Genomic DNA, 19793 nt, shown 5'->3' with positions numbered 1-19793 from the left:
ACCAGAAGGCTAAATGTCTCACAAAACTACAGTTCCCAGAATTTCAAAGCACTGAGCCAGAGCAGTTAAAGCGGTGTCAAACTGGATTATTTCTGCAGTGTGGATTGGACCTATGCATAAGATCTGAACCCAACAGGATTAACTTCCAAGTCAACATGGACAATTCTGCACTATGTACAATTTCCAGGCAATAAGCCTGCAATCCTATACAGAGCTTTCTGGGAGTAAGTCCCACTGAAGTCAGTGAGCTTGAGTTCTAGGCTGACATGTGTACAGTAGAACAATAAAAGTATTTTCCATACATGATATGAAAAGAATTCCAGCCTTTTCTTGTGACAGCTGGGTACACGCATGAATGTCTTTAATGCAGGGCCAAACGAAAGAAACAAATCCATTTCATACATCATTTTGCGTATGTACAACATTTTTACAGCTAGAAAGCAAAATGGAAGACTGACAACTTTAAAATCAAATGTAGGCTCTCACCAGTCTGAGTTTTACATTCAAATTACAGACCTGAGAAATGAAACAAAACACACACACACACACACACACACAATTTAAACTTCACTCATTTAACCATTCAAGACAGCAACAGGTGCCATTAAACTGAAACATTTTAAAAGCATTAAGGTCGATTTCACAAATGACACTTAAAATTGTTTTGTGTTTTTTTTTTGGGGGGGGGGTGTTTCAGTTCCTACCTCTGTAATTTGAATGTATATTCCACACTGGTTAAGTGCACATTTGATTTAATTTGGCTGGATGCCTTTTTTTCCTTCTGGGTTTTTTTTTCCAGCCCCAGAGTAAGAGTTTACTAATGATTCCGCTCCATTTCAGGTGGGAAAGGTGTTAGCATCACATGCAGAAAAACACACTGCAGTTAAACAGAAAGGGAGGAAACATACAATACAATGCCCATCCCGTCTCATTTCGAACAAGAGCTACACTTCAAGAGACAGAGAGAGCGTATAGCTCTTGGACGAGGTTTCTGGCTTCCACCCATCCTGAACACTCCTTATCTTATCTTTCCACAATGCCAGAAGCGCAACTTGGAGGCCAATCTTGCAGGAGTGTGTGCACAAATATTTTTGTGTGTTTGCTTCCAATTTTAAAGAGGCAGGGCAGGGAGGGGGAACTCTTATGCATAATAAGCCTGGATACAGATGTGTCAATGCAACTTTGTCCAACATACATACAAGAAGAAGCAAAAGAGTCTTGTACCACAAGGGCCATCCAGTCCAACCCCATTCTGCCATGCAGGAACTCACAATCAAAGCACCCCCGACAGATGGCCATCCAGCCTCTGTTTAAAAACCCCCAAAGCAGGAGATTCCAAGACTTTCCAAGGGAGTGTGTTCCACTGTTGAGCAGCTCTTACTGTCAGGAAGTTCCTTTCAGATTAACTGAAAGAAAGGAGTTGGTAGCATGAGCTTTCATAGACTTGAGCCTTAGTTCCTCAGATGCATGGAGTAGAGTGCAAAGTCCAGGGACCCACCTTATACTAGACCTTTCCTGGACTTTCCACTCTACCTCATGCATCTGAGGAACTAAGGCTCAAGTCTTGAAAAGCTGACTCTTCCCCATGTGTCTGAGGATGTAGGCTCCTCTAGGGAAGATAACTCTAGCCCCTGCATTTGAAGAAGTAGCAATAGCAATAGCAAGTCCATTCCTATACTGCTTATCAGTGCCCTTAAGCACTCCCTAAGCAGTTTACAATGTGTGAGCTATCTGCCCCCAACAAACTGGGTACTCATTTTAGCAACCTCAGAAGGATGCCAGGCTGAGCCAACCTTGAGCCCCTGGCTGGTATTGAACTCACAACCTCCTTGTCTTTGAGTGAGTGACTGCACCACAGGCATTTAACCACTGGGCCACCAGGGCTCTTAGACTCAAATAGACTCAAGTCTAGAGAAGCTGTCTCTGCCCCGTGCATCTGAGGAGGTAGGTTCAAGCCTACAAAAGCCGGCTCTCACCTATGCATCTGAGGAAGTAGACTCAAGTCTAAGAAAGCTGACTGTAACCCATGCATCTCAGGAAATAGACTCAGGTGTAGAAAGGCTGACTCTATCCCATGCATCTGAGGAAATAGATTCAGGTGTAGGAAAGCTGGCTGTACCCCATGCACCTGAGGAGGTAGGAGCAAGACTAGCAAGGCTTGTGCTTCCCTCTTTCAGTTCCTCACAAAGGTGTCACAAGGTTCCTTTGCATACAGAACTTTCCAGACCAACAAGACTAGCTCTTTGACTTCTGCCCCCAAAGCAGGCGAGGGTCGGGGGGGGGGGGTTTCACGTCTGGCCAGCTTCACAGGCGCCCACCTGGCTCTCTTCCGCTCTCCTTCCCCACGTTTTCTGCCCAAGGGAGGGAAGTCAACCACGCCGAGAAGAAGGAGGAGGAGGAGAAGGAGGTCCGGCGGCCGTCCCTTGCCCAACTCGGCTTGGAAGTCTCGCTTCCGACTCGCCCCTCGTGGCAAAGTAGGGCTTCGTTGCGCGACAGACGCATCCATTCACATCCGCACGGTCGAAATAATCCGGTTTGACACCGCTTGAACTGCCAGGACTCAAGGCTATGGCATTCTGGGCATTGGAGTTGGTTGTGGCACCTCCAGTGCCCAGAATGCCATAGCCTTGAGCCCTGGCAGTTCAAGCGGTGTCAAACTGGATTATTTCCACACACAAAGACCTTTCGTCTCTCCCTGAGGGCTTTATTCTACTCAAAAGCACACTCTGCACATGCCCAGAGGAAGGAGAGAGCGGCGGCCACCATCTACACTGTCGAGACAACGCGGTCTGAGACCACTTTGAGTGCGGTGGCCCCAGTCTGGGCGGGCGGGAGCCCCTCTCTCCTGACTCACCCGGGAGGTGGGGGCCTGTCCGGCGGCGGAGTCCCCGCTGCTCCTGCTCCGGGCGCCGAAGAAGAAGAAGAAGAGCAGGGCGGCCAGCCAGAGGATGCCCAGCATGGACCACGCCACCCTCCGGCTCAGCCGCCTCATCCTGACCCGGGCAGAGAGCGAAGCAAGGCGGCGGCGGCGGCGGGAAGGGGGCGTCCTCCCCGTCGGAGCAAGGCAAGGGCTACCGGCAGCAGCAGCAGCAGCAGCGACGGCAGGAGAAGGCGTCCCGGCGCGCCTTCCTCTTTCCCCTCCTCCTCCTCCTCCTCCTCCTCCTGGGGCTCCTCGGGAGGGACATGCCTCTGCCTCCTCCTCCTCTTTCTCCAGCCTCCTGGAGCCCAGAAAGAGGCGGCGGCGGCGGCGGCAGGAGGAATCCCCGGCTGCCCTCTCTCCTGGAAGCCTCCCGAGGAGGAGGAGGAGAGCCCCTGCTGCCCCGCACTCCGAGGCGGCGAGGGAGCCAACGAGGCCACGCTCCTCCTCCGGGTCAGAAGCGGCTCCGCTGGGGAAGAAAGAAGAAGGAGAAGAGGCGGGGAAAGAGACCGGGAAGCGCCTGACGCCGCCTCGAGACCCAGGCCCTGGAGCTCCAGCCGGCCCAGGAGACTCGCCTTCTGGCCTTCCCTCCTTCTCTCATTTCCTTCCCCCTTCTCTCTTTCTCTCTTTTTCTCCTTCCCTCTCTCTGCCCGTCTTTCCTTTCCTCTTTCTCTCCTTCGCTCCTTCTTCCCACTTTCTGTCCTTCTGGCTTTCCCTCTTTCTCTCCTTCCCTCCGAGGCTCCTGAAGAGGGAAGACTGTCCTTCCCGCCACCTTCCTCGCAACCGGGGCTCCTCGCCTTCTTCCCGCCGGGTCAAGCCCGAGCTTTTCCCCCTCTGGAGGTGGCTTAGCCCCGGGAGGGAGGGAGGAAGGGAAGGCGGAGGCTCCAGCCCACCAGGCCGGTTGGGGAGGCTGGGCTCCGGACCCGGCGAGGTTCGGGAACTGGAGGACTTTGGCCGCCTTCCCTGCTTTCGTTGCCTTTGGGAGATTTGGGCGGGAAAAGAGGCCTGGGGCTCCGGGCGGAGAGGGGCGAAGGGAAAGAAAGCCTGGGCTGGGCAGAAGACTGGCGGGGTTCGTCTGGGAAAGCAGGGGCCAAGGGAGACCGGTGGAGCCGAACTGGAAGAAAGAAGCCAGAAGCAGGCGCTTTCAGACTTGAGCCTACCTTCCTTCTCTCCTTCTTTGCTTCCTAACATCTTCCCTCCTTCCTTCCCCTTTCTTTTCTTCCCTCCTTTTCTCCTTCTTTACTTCTCCCTCTTCCCTTATAACGTCAATTCGCATCGTTCGACCCGCAGTCACCCCTCATCTTAGCTCCAATAACCTCTTTCTCGCCTTTCCTCCTTCTCTCCTTTGCTCCTTTTCTGCTCCCCTCCTTCCTTCCTCTCTTTCTCTCTTCTTCTTTCCTTTTCTCCTTCTTGCTGCCTCCTTCTCTCCTCTCCTTCCCTCTTTCTCTCCTTTCCTCTTTCTCTCCTTTTTTCTCTTTCCCTCCATCCCTCTTTCTAGCCTTCTCTCCTTCTTTCCCTCCTTCTCTGTTTCCCTCCTTCCCTTTCCCTCCTTCATTATTTCCCTCCTTCCTTCTTTCTAGCCTTCTCTCCTTCTCTCCTTCCCTCTTTTTATCCTTCTTTCCCTTCCCTATTTCTATCTATCCTTCTTTCCTTCTCTCTTTCCCCTCCTCCCCTTCACTCTTTCTTTCTTTTTTCTCCTTCATTCTTTCCCTCCTTCCTTCTTTCTATCCCTCCTTCTCTTTCTCTCCCTCCTTCCTTCACTGCATGCATTTGAGGGAAGTACTGTAGGCTCAAGTCTAGGAAAGCTCATGCCACCCACTTCTTTCTTCCAGTTAGCCTCAAACAGGCCCCAAGTATCCCTTGGCATTTGGACTTCGAAGTGAGTCCAAACCCTGCTTTGGACCCACCATAACGAAAATCTGGGGCCCAGTCACACCTACGTTTTCTTTTTTTTCTTTTTTTTTGGCACTGCAAGATTTACATCTGACCTATTTTTATTGTTTTTTATTTTTATCCCACCTTTCTCCCAAGTTGGGACTTAAGGCAGTTTACAACACACACACACATATATAATTAAAAAAACCCATGTGAAGTCAAAGGCATTCATGGCCGGCAACCATAGGTTTTTTTTGTGGGGGGGGGGGGGGGGAGGGGTTGGGCCATGTGGCCATATCCTAGAAGAGTTTATTCCTAAGTGAACGACAAGTATAAAACACTACAATTTAAAAAACAGTACAGGAACATTAAATACATAAACATAAAATTTAAAAAATAATTAAACAATATTAAGAGTTATAATAGTTATAAATTAAAACATAACATGTTAAAAATAATAACCATTAATATTTATAACATTACGCAACATTAAAAACCCAGTCATTAAAAACATTAAAAAGCATCAGTTACAGATTCCCCACCATCAGGAGGGTAGCGTTGGGGAGGGAATGAGGACACTCTCCCTCCCAAAAACTCTTTTCCCCCCCCATGAAATATGCCTTCACTCTCCAAATTTCTCGCCCTGGAGTGTCTTATAACCCTCAGTGGAGTATTTGGAAATAATTTAGGCATCCAAGACCTTGGGCAAATCACATGCTCTCAACCTCAAGGGAAGGCAAATGGCAAATCTCTGAACAAAGCTTGGCGAGAAAACCCCATGACAGGTCTTAGGGCCGCCATAAGTCAGAAACAACTTGAAGACATGCAACCACAACCAAAGAAAAAAGAGGCAGGCAAAGTGACCAAGGAGGGCATGTACCGTATATACTCAACTATAAGTTGACCTCATGTATAAATCGAGGTTAGGTTTTGGGGCCAAAATTATGGATTTTGATATGATCCATGTATAAGTCGAGGGTAAAACTTAGAGGCTTGTGACAAAGGATCTAAAGAATGAAGCAAGGAAAAAATGCCAAACAACTTACAAAATTCCAGCAGCCACAACTGTTTGTGCTCATACTAAAGGCTGGATGGATGAGAGAATAGAGGGGGCCAATGCTTCCAGGACAGATTATGCTCTTGCTTTTCACCAGGAAATGGTTCCTTTTTTAAAAAAGAAGAGTTCAAGTACAGTACTTACATTGAATCATGGATAAGTCAACTCAGGTTTTTGGGGTCAGTTTTTTGACTAAAATTTCTAGACTTATACATGAGTATATATAGTAATCACAGTGATGTCAAGAGTTGTAGATGTGGACAATGTTCAGTGTCTCTGCAATGGTTGTGGAGGAAAATTTCACTGGGGGGGGTTAAAATATTTATGAAGAGGGTAGTGCCTCCATAGCTATACCTCTTGGCTGCCAATGCCCAAGGATTGTGTTGGGGGGATAATAATAATAATAATGCAAAATTAGGGAATTATAGACAATTACTCCCATTTTTCTAAATACACGTACACCAAAGTTAAAGCAGTTGTCCTCCTGGGCCTTTCTTATTTGGTACTAGAGATAGAGATAACATGAAAAGAATAGGGATATGTGTCAGCACCACAAAAAAGGAAGTGCTGTTCAGCACATTTCAACAGACTTTTTATTCCATGGTGTTTATTCCATGCTAATTGTTTTAAATAATGCTATTGTTTATCGTATGGTTTTATTGTTATGATTTATATGTAGGGTAGGAGGCTTGTGGTGATTAAGGGAATGATTTTATTATTGATTATATAATTTGTATTTGAACTTTGCTGTTACCTGCCTCGATCCTCAAAAAGAGAGAGGTGGGATACAAATAAATATTTATTATTATTATTATTACTAACTACATTTCAAAATACACTGCAGAAATAATCCAGTTTGAGACCATTTTAAGTGCCCTGGCTCAGTGCTAGGGAATCCTGGGATTTGTAGTTTAATAATAATAATATAATAATAATAATAATAATAATGCTTTTATTTATATACCGCTTTTCCTTTCAGATCAAAGCGGTGTACATACAATAAAATTCTATGACACATGTCAAATACAATATTAAAACCAATTATAAAACAGTTCTCAGCAATTCAATTTTTAAAAACAGTGTAACTAGGATGGTAGGGATAACAATTATGGGTCGTCGTCTAATCTGGTTGGGGAATACTTTCTAGAGGGAATCGGGGGGGAATTATTGTGGCACCAGAGCTCTCTGACAGAGAAGGCGAAATCTCTCACAAAACTACAGTTCCCTGAATTCCCTAGCAATGAGCCAGGGCAGTTAAAGCGTCCTCAGACTATATTATTTCTGCAGTGTGTTGTGGACCAATATACCCTTGGAAAATTAAACAACCAGATCAGATAAGCAGTGTATAAGTGAATTTCACACTTTCTAGAGATCATATAAAAGTGTCTTGCAAAATTCATCCAGGGACATTTTTCACCAGCCTCCACTGATTTTCGTTTTGGTGCCCAAACTTATATATCTATGCTTATTTTTAACATGATGGATACAGCTGATGAGACAGGCTTGCCTTCCCTCCACTTTGCTCTGTTTTTCTGTTCATGGCAACAGAAAAAGGGATTGTAGAAGCAGCTGCTGTTTATCTTGCCTCTTGCAGAAAATACACACAGCTGCAGAAGGATCAACTACAGAAGAATTCTGCTTTTCCCCAAACTCAAGCGTTATTGCATTGTTTACCACAGATACGCTGCTGGAACTCAGCACCAAAAGTCCATGTTTCTCCAGCATGATGTTTCTACAAAATTTCCAGCTAGAGAGAGAACAAGGAGAAAAAGCAAGGGTTGGTGGGCATTAAAAAAACTTTAAAATAAGCTTCTTAGAGGTTCATTCATCAAAGTGTGTCTGTATTGCAATCCAAAACATCTGGAGGGCCAAAGGTTCTCTAACCTGGGAATACCTTGCAAACCAGTGCGCCACCCATTGCTTTTTATATTTTTACACACTTAACGTACAGCTATAGGAAGTTGGCGATTGTGAGTGTATACCTGGGCATGAAAGTTGCTATTTTTAAAAAACAATTTAATCACTCTTTAACTTTGTATTTTGCAAATGTTAGACTTTTTGTTAATCCCTATAAGCCCTCTTGAGTTCTAAACGGGAAAAGGCAGCATATAATGATAATTGTGCTATATGGTATATAATTATATTATTTTAATTATAATTACAATTTATTATAATATAAGAAGTGAGCAAACAACAACTTTTCAGATGTTGTTACAGTGCAGCTCTTAGCATTGCTCACCCTTGGTTATGCTGACTAGGGCTGCTGTGAGTTGTAGCCCAATGATATCTAGAGGCCACACCTTACCAGCCTTGCTGTTTCATGTTGTCTGCCATAAGCCTGTGATATCCTGCTATATTTTTTAAAAAGAGTTATTTATCTGTTGTGCATTCATAACTATTTGTTTCATGGCAAAGATGCCATCAAAAATGATCTGCATGTGTACAGGATACCTACTGTTTTCCCTACCCACACATACCATTGTAACTCATTTGGCACATCCACAGTCCAAAAAGGAGGGGAAATTCATTTTTTCCCAATGTACAAACACTTCCCTCCCTGTTTGCCTAGAGGCTGATGTTACTTTACAAGCCTAGACATAAATATCTTTCCAGAGTGTTAAAAGTTTTTTTCTGTCTTTCTCTCTTCTTTTTTTGCAAAAAATAACACTGCCATAAAGCCATGTAGAATGGAAGAATATTATAGCAAAATCACAACAGTTCTGCAGCGACAATTGATACTTAGGATCTAACTGCTTGTCATTTTGTGGGTCAGGAGAGAATTATTCTCCCAGAACAATTTAACTGGCAATGAAGAAGAAAGCAAACTCATCTCAGAAGCTTAACAGAGGCTGGAAAAGTTACTTTATCAGACTACAACTCCCAGAATCCTCTAGCAAAATGGCCAGTGCTTGTTGGCTAGGGGATTTTGGGAGCTGCAGTCTGGCAAAGTAACTTTCATCTTCTACAGCATGGCACAAATTTGCTTGCTTCAAAATAGGTTTATTTCTTGTTGTTTTTCACATTCTGTCCAATTTCTCAAATAGATTGGTTTTGATCTATGGAAGAGGCTTTCCATTTCCAAAACACTACAGCATTTGTTTTGATGGTATTTTGGACAATTACCTTATCATTGCAAGCTGGCCAAGAATGCAATGTGAGAAATAGGACATTCAGTCTGCTCAACTAACTCATAACTAACCTTGGAGCTTCACAAGAACTAAATTTTCTAGCCTTTTGGGGGGGGGGAATGTAAAAAATAGATTCAATAAAATAACAATAATAAACTTTTATTTATATCCCATCTACTCCAATTAGGTTCAACATTAAGTTCAACATTTTTTTTTTAACTAGCCTCGGTCTAAATCCCATTGTTAGATTAGAATAGAGCTATTGAATCAATTTGATTTATCTCTGTGGTGATTCAACAATCAAAAATTGATTCAGTCAGCCTACTTTAGTTGGCATTGCTAACATGATCTAGGCCTGAATACCCAAAAGCAGCGGTTTCCAACCTGTGCTCTGAAGGGCCCTTAAGACTCCACGTGACTTCCCAGGAGTTTCACAGCCTAAAAGAAATAAACATTGAATTAAACTAAAGAATAAGAAACAAAAAGTATAATCAAAATAAGAAAACTAGAAATTACATTCTGAACGGAAATCTGCCAAGTTGAAAAGAGCAAGTCAAAAAGGTTGGGAACCCCTGGCCTAATGGCACCAAATCCCATCTGATCTTGGGAGCTAAGCAGGATCAGGTTTGGTTAGTACTTGGAAGTGAGACCTCCAAGGAATACCAGGTGCCATAGGCTATATTTCAGAGAAAGGAACTAGCAAAAACCTCTGAGGATCCCTTGCTTAAGAAATTCATGGGGTCTATGAAATTCATGCATATGAAATTTATGGGGTCACTATAAGTTGACAAGTGACTCAAAGGTACATAAATTCACAGTCACAACTGTCAGTCCTTATCCATTGTCCTAGAAACCTTTTATCTCAATTTTTTTCCTGTTGATTATAGGAAAGGATAAGAACATATCAGTTCCTACTTTCTGCCACATTCCCATTACACTCGTCCCTCCACATTTGCTGGGGTTAGGGACACAGGACCCCCGTGAATGTGGAAAAACCCCAAATAACAAAAATACTGTTTTTTACCTGAGAGAAGACCTCTCTGGAATCTCTAGGTCATCCAGTGCAACTCTGTGGTCAACATCTGCCAGACACTGACCATAGAATTGCACTGGAGGAGCTACAAATGCCTAGTGGAGTGTTCTCTCTAGGAATCTCTAGGTCCTTCAGTGCGACTTTTGCTTAATGTTGACCATAGAGTTGCAGTGGAGGACCTAGAGATTCCTAGAGAGAACATATTAATTAAATTTGTGAATAACCAAATCTGCAAAAGTCAAAGCCACAAATATGGAGGGATGAGTGTATATAAAACTAAAGATTTTTCACCCCAGCTATGAGGACATTTTTGGCAAATTCTTCAAACATAGTCTGAAACAAAATTCTCTCATCTCCACTGGTCAAACCTGATGGGGACAACTATTTCCAGCAGGAAGAATATCTTGTTAAACCCACCTGCTGTATAAGTGTTAAAAGTTGTGGAGCCAATAAGAATATTGCTGGCAATCCTAATTCAGACAGTACAGGGATTCATACTCAAAACCTTTCGGATTAACTAACCAAAACCCTGAATCTGGAAGGAGGAACCTGTCTGCATTCACATATCAGCACTAACTGGTCACTGTAAGGATCTGAAAGATCTGTATCACCTCAGCTAACCCTTTGAAAATTTAGGACCATACTGCATCTGAAGAAGTGGGTTTATATCCACAAAAGCTCATGCTAAAATAAAAACCAGTTGGTCCTAAAGGTACTGCCACATTCCTTTTTGTTCTCCCCCTCCCTCTTTTTTATGCTGCAAGGGGCTAACACTGCTACTTCTTTTAAACTGGTCTCCTTCAGTTTCTTTCACTTTCTTGTTAATGTCAAGTTCTTTCCATGTGGAACATGAAGATTGTGAATTCTTATCAAAACCAATCTGAAATAAAATTTGTATCCCTTCAATCATGTCTTGTGAAGGTTTGGATACAGGATCTTACAAAGTTCTACGGTGTTTTGTAATTCTAGGAATAGAATGTAGCATTATTCTTTCAAATGTATAGAGTAATGTAACAATCATTTTATGGTTATTTGCCAAGTAAACATAAACTACTTATTTCCAAAGGATCAGCTATCTTTAAAAAGTTATTCTAATTGTTAAAGACTGTCAAAAGCTGTCTTTGAGCCACTAACTTTTCTGATGAAAATCCAAACACCTACTTCTACCTTTTTCAGCAGAAAGGTCAATAGTTCAGAAGCATGTTCTATGAAGAGCTGAATGTGTGGACAGATCAAGACAAAGCAATCCAGACATCTCACATGGAGCCATCAAATGTGGTAGCATCCTGTGCTCATATGGACCTGAGACCAGAGAAAGGGAAGAAGCTACTCTCTGGGATATATTTTTAGAAAATGTATATTAATTAGAGAAAGAATATTCAAACGATAAGATCCTAAAACATTTTGCAAGGAGCAATGAAACACAGCCAACACAGAGAAGCTGGGTCACTTTTACGTCCCACCTCTTGTTTCAAAAGAAGCGCCTGCTTAACATTTCAGATAGCAGTTAAAGACATGGTACAAAGATTAATTTGCCCAATTGAAACAGCAGGGGGAAATTCAGGTAGGTGGAATTTAATTACTGGATTTGGAAGAAAATATGCAAGCTTCTGGTGCTGTCATGAGCACTTTGAAATAAAATTACAATCGTCATCTTAGAGCAGATCTCTTTCTGGCAAAAATCTTTAACTGAATAGTGTTAGTAATGAGAGAACAGAGTCCTGTAAGTCAAGATTCTAGTCCAGTAATATCTATCCTGTAGCTCATGTCCTGCTGCAAACATTGGGGAAAGAGCAGGGATACGCAGGGATATCATTTGTTTCCTGTATGATATATTTCTGTGACCATATATGTTTAAAAATAATGTTAGCTCTGGATAATGCAACATAGACATACAATGAATGTTCAATCAAAAAACAAAGACAATTATAGGTTTCATCACATGTATGATATATGTATGAGAACAGGTGTGTGCCATCTCATTTGTATGATGCAGGCTTCCCTGACCTCTCTATTTCCTAGATAATTTGGACCCCTGTTCCCAGCATTCCTATTGATTGTGTTTGCAGGTACCCCAAGTTGCCTTTTGACTTATGACCCCATGAATTTCACAGTTTTCCCAGGCAAGGAATACTCAAGGTGGTTTTAGTTCCTTTTTCTGAAATACAGCTTGCAGCACCTGGTATTCACTGGTGGTCTCCTAACCAAGTACTTACCATGTCTGCTTAGCTTCTGTGATCAGACAGGATCTACTGTCTTTAGGGTATTCAGGCCCTCCTGTCAATTGTGTGTGTATGTTCCTTCAAGTCATGTCAATTTATGGTGACCCCATGAATTTCATAGAGTTTTTATAGGCTAGGAATAGTCAGAGGTGGTTTTGCCAGTTCCTTCCAATCAATTATCTTTCATTAAATTAAAATAAATAATATTTTTGCTGATTGATGGAAATAGAAGGCCAAAGCATCTGCAGTGTACTAGACCAGAGAAGGCTGATGAAGAAAAGTTTTTCTATAACCAGCTTGAACATAGCATCAGAGGTGTGAATTCAAATTACCCAGTGCTGCTTTTAAACAACAACTAAAAAAACAGTTGCCAGAATTATCTGTGTTTTTTAATGCCAAATTTGATGGTGTAAATAATTCCCCACCTGGACTTGCTGTCAACCACTGAAGGCCAAATATATCTGGTGTAATAACAGGACTGGAAGTGAAAAGTCTTTAATAATCTACTTATCTAGTCCAATTCCTCACCACGACTCATTTAACAACAACATCAAAAGCATTAAGGTCTGTGTTCTGACATAACATTTAATTTGGCTTTTAGCTTTTGTACTATCATACCACCTTGAACATACCTGATCTCATCTGATTTCAGAAACTAAATAGTTAGGCCTTGGAAGTACTTGGATGGCAGATCACCAGGGAATACAAGACCTCCAGTTCTCTGCACAGAACTTGGAAAGAATCATGTCTAAATCCTGAAGAACTGTTGTCTTAGTTGGCGCAGTGATCTGATCTAATAAAAGGCAGCTTCCTATGTTCAGGAAATAATCACCCCAAAACTGGTAAGATAACTGACTTACTTCCAGCTTTTGGCAAAGTGACTTGCTTGTAGCTGTTGCAAAGACTGGAACTCATCTTTACGACAATCACACCAGGTTTTCCATACATTTCACATCTGGAATTAAAAAATGCACAGAGCACTGATTTCAAATCTCAACCAATGGGACATCTGTAATTGACATACATAAATAGAGGCAGGTGTGAATCCCAAAACTCCACATGATGCAGTGTCATATATTCTACCTGCAGAAAATACAGCAAAGAGGGGAGAGATTTTAAGTATGTTTTATGTTTTTATGCTTTTAAGCATGTTTTATGTTTTAAATTCTACATTGTTTAATTGTATTTTAAGGGGTGGGGGGGTTGAGGCTTCAGACTGTATATTTTAATCTTGTAAGCCACCCTGAATGCATTTTGTAGAGAGGCGGGATATAAATTATTATTATTATTATTATTATTATTATTATTATTATTATTATTCTCAGAGATTACTTCTCATATTCCAGGTTGTATCCCGGTATCCTTTCACATCTACTGCAGGCAACTATCTTCTAATCAAAGCCTTTCCTCACAGGAGAAAACATTAGTGAATAAATCAGAAGCTGAAGCAGATGTGAGTCATTCATGCTAGTACCTACAGAGAGAAATGGGAAACGCAAGTCCATAAAAATGAAAAGCACTGAGTAAAATAATACAGAAAAAATAATGGTGATAGGATTTGGGATGCAGGCTTTAAAAATCCAATGAGTATGTTAAAAAATATTTCTCCCAGTTGTTAGTTGCCATTTGTTCATTAATTAGTGTATTTGCATCCCCCATCACCACCACCAAATTCTTTGTCTCATTTTTTTAAATGCCTTTTCCAAGCTCACTTATGTTTCTGCTTTCCTACACAATCTGTGTCTCTTTGGCTGGATGTGCCAAGAAAGAAGACCTGTATGTTTTTTTAAAGTTCATTAGCAACCAAAAAAAAGAGGAAGACATTCTGTCTTCTCTTTGTTGTATCAGTGTGGTTTGTCACGGGAAAGAGCAAGTAAGTCTGGATTCAATGGAGATACTGACAACTTTCAGGGGAAAAAATGACAGGAGGGTTTGGAACTTCACCACAGAAGCCTGTATGGTCACAGCAGTGCAAGCTCAGCATGTGGATAATACCCAATTAAATCCCAGGAGTTGTATCAAGTAAAACTATTGATTCCTTTGCTCTTCTTCAAAGCCATTAAGGAACTATTGCAGCAGCACTATGTGGGAAAGGACTGTGTGCAGCTTGACAGAGCAACTGTCTGAGTTGCAGCCGAATTGCTTGTACATCCTAGCTGGATAGTGTTGCCTCCAGAGCTCAATCAAACTGCTGGCATCATGCAAAATCCCCTGGAAATGGCCATTCTGTGGGGGTTTTGACTACAGGCCGCCATGCCATTCTGGCACTTGGTACAAAGATGGAGAGATTAATTCGGCACCAGCATGGTCATGGTTAGTTATAGCTGGCTGGGCCTTTAAGATTTTGCATGCAAGTGGGAATTTCACTGGGGAATTTCAGTTTCTCATGCAAAGCACATTTGCTGAAATTCAATCTTTCATACTACTATTAAATAAAGAAGTGCATGTCCTCCATTGCATGGGGTCCCTTTCCTGATTTATGCTTGTATGGAATCTCTCTAGTACCTAGGCTAGAAACTAGAATGGCATTTAACCAGCACTACACTATACACTACATCAGGATGGACAACTGTGGACCTCCAGGTGTTTTTGGTCCTTTGGCTACATTTTATGGGAATTCAAACCTGTCTGGAGGAGTACAGCTGTCTACCCCATCTTTAAATCAAGGGTGGGGCACAAACAGCTCTCCAAGTATTACTGGTCCTCAACGCCTTTCATCTGTGAGCACTGTCCATGCTGACTGCCTGATAGGAGCTGGAGTCCTAGAACATCTGAAGAGCAAGATATTCCCTCCTTCCATGCTTTTATATTTAAATATATCAAAATGTACTCAATTATATTTTGTTGTTATGTGTCTGTGCATATCAGCTGGCTGTGCTGGTATGAAATAAAAAAATGTGTGTGGGGGTGGGGGTTTGGTTCTTTTGAGATATACTTAGATTGACAGGAGAAGGATCCATTTGAAATGGTGTCACTGTATCATATATACATGCAGGAACAAGCACAGGCAGAAGCCTTACATACATGGATAGCTGGTATATTTGCTGTTCAGATTTACAAGCAAAGAAGACCCTTACTATTTCAGACTAAAGGCTGATCTAGTCCAACGTTCGTTCAGTACAGTGGCCAGATCCTACTTGCTAATAAGAAATATGTCAGAAGGACATATGTGTAACATGTCAGAAGGACATATGTGCACCTTTGACTTCATATTTCCCAGTAACTCATACTCTGCGTAGTTATTCTGACCAGTTTAAAGCCATCCAAATTGCCAGCTATAGTTACATCCCATGATAGTGAATACCACAGTTCAACAAAGCACTCTTTGCAAATGTTTCATGCTGTATTCTTGTTGTGTGCTTGTTTATATTCCACTTTTCAACTTAGTATCTAAGATAACTCACTGCAACAATTTCTGTCCCATTCAAATAATATATTCACCAGACTGTGCTTAGACAATGCCCTTGAAAATTCATTCTGCTGCATGAGTGACAGGCAAATATAATCTGGGATCAGTAAATCTTCCTAAATATTGAGCCAGGCCAATTTTCTGCTGAGTAAATATATTGATTATACACACCTATGCACACATACACATACACCATCTTTCCTCCAAAAATCTCTAGGATGTAGTTTTGCTTTTTCTCTCTCTTCCTACTCTGACAATCCTATGAAGTATGTTGAGCTAAGAAATAATGACTGATCCAAGTTACTCAGTGAGCCTAATGGCCAAATGAAGATTTGTACCATGTGTTATAGAGCTGAACAACCAAAAGTTGGTAATTTATGTTAATATTGGCTGTACACATTAGTCCATTTGTGAGTGTTGGATTGTGCTGTACCAGATAGTTAACAATAATAGAGGCAAGGTTACTAGTCAACATGACCTGGAGGGGAAGAGACAACCTTTAAGTTTGAGACATCACAATACTATGTAAGAGAACATGAAAACAAACCTTTTTTACCTAAACCTATCCTAAACACTTCTTAGACACATCAGAATGGCAGCTGGAATTGTATAATGGTACAGTGTAATTAGACCACTAACATTTCAGTGTGCTAGGAAAGAAAGGGGATGCCTAAGAAAGGGTTAATTTCTTGCTGAACAATGCAAAGAGGTTCTTTATCATTTTCACTTTTGTTTATTTATATAGTGCCATCAGTGTACATGGTACTTTACATATAAAAAGAACAACAAAACTTCTCCCTGCTTTCACTTGTATGAATTATCATCTAATTCAGCCATGACACAAAAAGAAAAGGCAGTGTGGGAGGGGATTAAGTCCAGCAGATATTGCCTCTTCTTCTCTCCCTCCAAGGCCAGTGCAATGGCAGTTGGGAGGGACATAGACTTTTCATCTGCTTCTGGGACTAGGCATGATGGAGCTATGCCATCTTCTTCTTCTCTTCCTCTGAGGTCAGAGCAGAGCTTATACGCTCTACATGTTGCTGAACACAGCTTCCCATCAGTTCCACCAACCAGGGATTGGCATGATTGTATTATACCAATCGTTGTTATAACAATAGCAATAACAAGTACATTTCTATACTGCTTATCAGTGACCTAGAACTCTCTAAGCAGTTTACAATGTGTAAGCCAATTGCCCCGAACAAGCTGGGTACTAATTTTACCAACCTACGAAAGGATGGAAGGCTGAGTGGACCTTGGATCCCTGCCTGGGATCAAACTTACAGTTTTGTGGCTGCAGGACTGGCATTTAACCACTGCACCACCAGGGTTCCTTCCCTTGTAGCATAGGTTTTTGTTATTTCTTAAGACCTAAACCATCTAAGAGAGATGCACATTTTAAAAAATTAATCACAAGTCCTGCCTGATTTCTGAAACAGTGGCATAATCTTTCCAGAAAGCAATCAATGTAGTTACAGTGTTAGACTAAGGCCCGGTACAGATGAGAAGAAAGGAGCAGCCAGAGGCCACCCCTTTCTTCTCCGGATCATTGCCATGGCAACCATACAACTGTGAAAACTATCAGGCCCAAAAAGGAGCTCCAAAATGGAGCTCCTTCCAGAGATGCCACCAAGCCATCGTAAGCGCCTTGGGGCGGCGTGGTGACGTAACGTGTGCTGCACTGTTTGGATGCGGTGCGGGTGCAACATTATTGATACATGCACTGTGTACACAGTGCAACATTATTGACACGTGCACCGTGTAGACGGTGCAACATTATTGACACGCGCACCGTGTAGACGGTGCTGCGTAACAATGGCATTGCCCTTACTTGCTAGGGTTCCAGAGTGTGTGGATGCTGCGTGCTCCGGAACCCTAGAAATGGCCCCAGGACACCACAAACCAGTGGTCTGTACTGGGCCTAAGTCAATTCACTGTAGTCCCATTTCTAAGGTGTTGAAGCATAGGTTGTCGACTTTTTCTATGGAGGGACCTTTATGCCTTTAAAAACTGTCAGGTGTCAAAATCACATGACATGGAGCTGCAATAATGGACCAAGGACTCCTGCCCCAGTTCTCTGTTCTCTTCTGCTCTGTAGGGTAGGGCCAGGTCTAATGTGGATTTTGACTGAACCTCTTGACAGTTTGAATGGTTTGGCAATGGGACCAATAGCCTAGAGAAGTAGTGGAGGTCTCCTTCTCTGGACAGCTTCAAAAAAAGGCTGGACAGCTACCTGCTAGGAATGTTTTGGTTGGAGAGCTTGGATTGAGTAGGGAGTTGGACTTCCTGGCCAGTCAGGCTCCTTCCAACTATGACTCTATCCTGATTCATTTTCTTGTCATGCAGCTGTCAATGGCCAGGAGCTTTGGAGCAAAGAAAGGGCACCAACCCTAAAGACACCCCAGTCCTACCTGAACATTTTTACTTATTTTAATCTGGAAGATTGTGTGGATCAACCAGGAATAGAAGTTAATATGCTGTGGGTGGAATCTGTCACTGTCAGTGTATGTTTTGCAGTTTGACCATATCTGTCTTGCAAGAACAGCCATTTACTTCCCTGCACAGCATTCAGATGTTTTTGCCCTGAGGTAATCTATCCATCTTTGAATCAGACAGTACTTTATTTGGGGGATAAAAATTGCTTTCAGAATACCAGAGCTGTATGCATGCTGCATTATTCCCTTGGAAACTACTGTGTGTGTGTGTGTGTGTGTGTGTGTAGGGGGTGCAAGCTATTTTCACTGGTAAGAAACAAATGACCAAAACATGTATACCCATTTCTAGGAGGGGGGGGGGAGGTGGATTTTTTTATTATATCTCAGTAAAATAACTGGCTATACTTTCTTCATGAACCTTCAAGGCTTAGGTTGGAAACTGTGGCTTTCCCAGTGATCTTTGATGTCAGCTGCTATGGAGATGGTTTGCCATTGCTTTCCTCTGAAATATAGCATACAGCACCTGATATTTCTTGGCGATCTCCCATTCCAGTACTAACCAAAGCTGATTCTTAGCTTTCCTTAGCTTTCAAGATCAGAGGGGATCTGGTGGCTTTAGGGCATTTAGTCATCAATAGGTACATATTTATATTTATTCTTAATTTGTTCCTTTCATATTTTTGTTCTTAGTACTTTAAAAAAAGTTCTAGCCCTTTTGTGAATCGCATCTGTGGCACTTTCTCCAAAGAAGATACAATCCAAAAATGCGTACCAAATCAGAATTTACTGTATCCATTAAATATCCTGCATGCTTTGTTTAAGGATTTACTGAACGCGGTGATGTTGTGCTCATAAATTACCCTAATTCAAGCCTCACTGAGAAGACTACATTAACAACCTAATCCTGTGCATGCTTACTTGGAAGTAAGTCACGCAGAATTAAATTAAGCTGCAATACTATGCATGTTTTGGAGAGGAAAAGCCCCACTGAATTAAGTGAGGCTAACTTCCATATAAATATTAACATGCAGGATAGGACTATTCTGCCAAAAAGGTTAATAACACTCATGAACTTTTCCTTTCTTTTTTAAAATCTGTACTGAATGGGATTTTTTCTCCAATCTTCATTGAATGGGTTGTGAGTTTATAGTAAGTTTACCACTGTGGTTAAATTTCAGATTAGCGGTAAGATATACTGTAATGTACACTTCCTATATTTCTTGGACCCAGTGAGAATACCCTTTCATTGATTTAAATACTGTGATAATCATTCTTGGCTAGAACTAAATTTAGAAACAATATTTGCATTGCTTGGTCAACAATGTTGTTGAATTATCTATCTATTTATTTGCTTTTGCTTTTTTTCCTTTAAAAACTTCTTTTCTGCTTAACATTATTTTGTTGTTATTATTTATTGTCACAAATAAATAAGAAATGAGAAAAGAGTTTATGGAGTATATCACACGGGGAAAATTGGAAGTTTAAAATGGTAAGAACCCATGATTATCTAGTGTATTAGGTGCAACTGCATGATTAGTTTTCATACGATGTGCACAAACCGCTAAGGATCCAACCAAAAAGAGACATGAACCAGCAATTAGTCATTTTTGGGAAAATATCATGAATTCATTTCTGTTTCATTCATGATATCACTTTTTTGTGCAATTGCTCTAGTGTGAAAGCTATTTGGATGATGTTTTCAGCTCACTCGCACTAG

The 19793-nt window shown here is 41.8% G+C and overlaps 1 protein-coding gene across 1 annotated transcript in view; it reads right to left on the bottom strand.

The window, feature by feature from the left end:
* Positions 1-3057, bottom strand: part of LOC149310684 (polypeptide N-acetylgalactosaminyltransferase 14-like) — a 332296-nt gene extending 329239 nt beyond the window's left edge. Inside the window, exon 1 of the mRNA XM_089529534.1 lies at positions 2855-3057. Within this exon, the coding sequence (XP_089385660.1) occupies positions 2855-2992 (138 nt within the window). The 5' untranslated portion in view covers positions 2993-3057. The remainder of the gene's footprint in view (positions 1-2854) is intronic.
* Positions 3058-19793: the final 16736 nt, after the last annotated feature.

Source organism: Sceloporus occidentalis, unplaced genomic scaffold, assembly GCF_023333645.1.
Source record: "Sceloporus occidentalis isolate IW3139 unplaced genomic scaffold, rSceOcc1.0.p SCAF_6, whole genome shotgun sequence".
Classification (NCBI taxonomy): Eukaryota; Metazoa; Chordata; class Lepidosauria; order Squamata; family Phrynosomatidae; genus Sceloporus; species Sceloporus occidentalis.
Note: the sequence above shows the minus strand (reverse complement) of the source record. Positions and strands in the feature narration are given on the sequence as shown.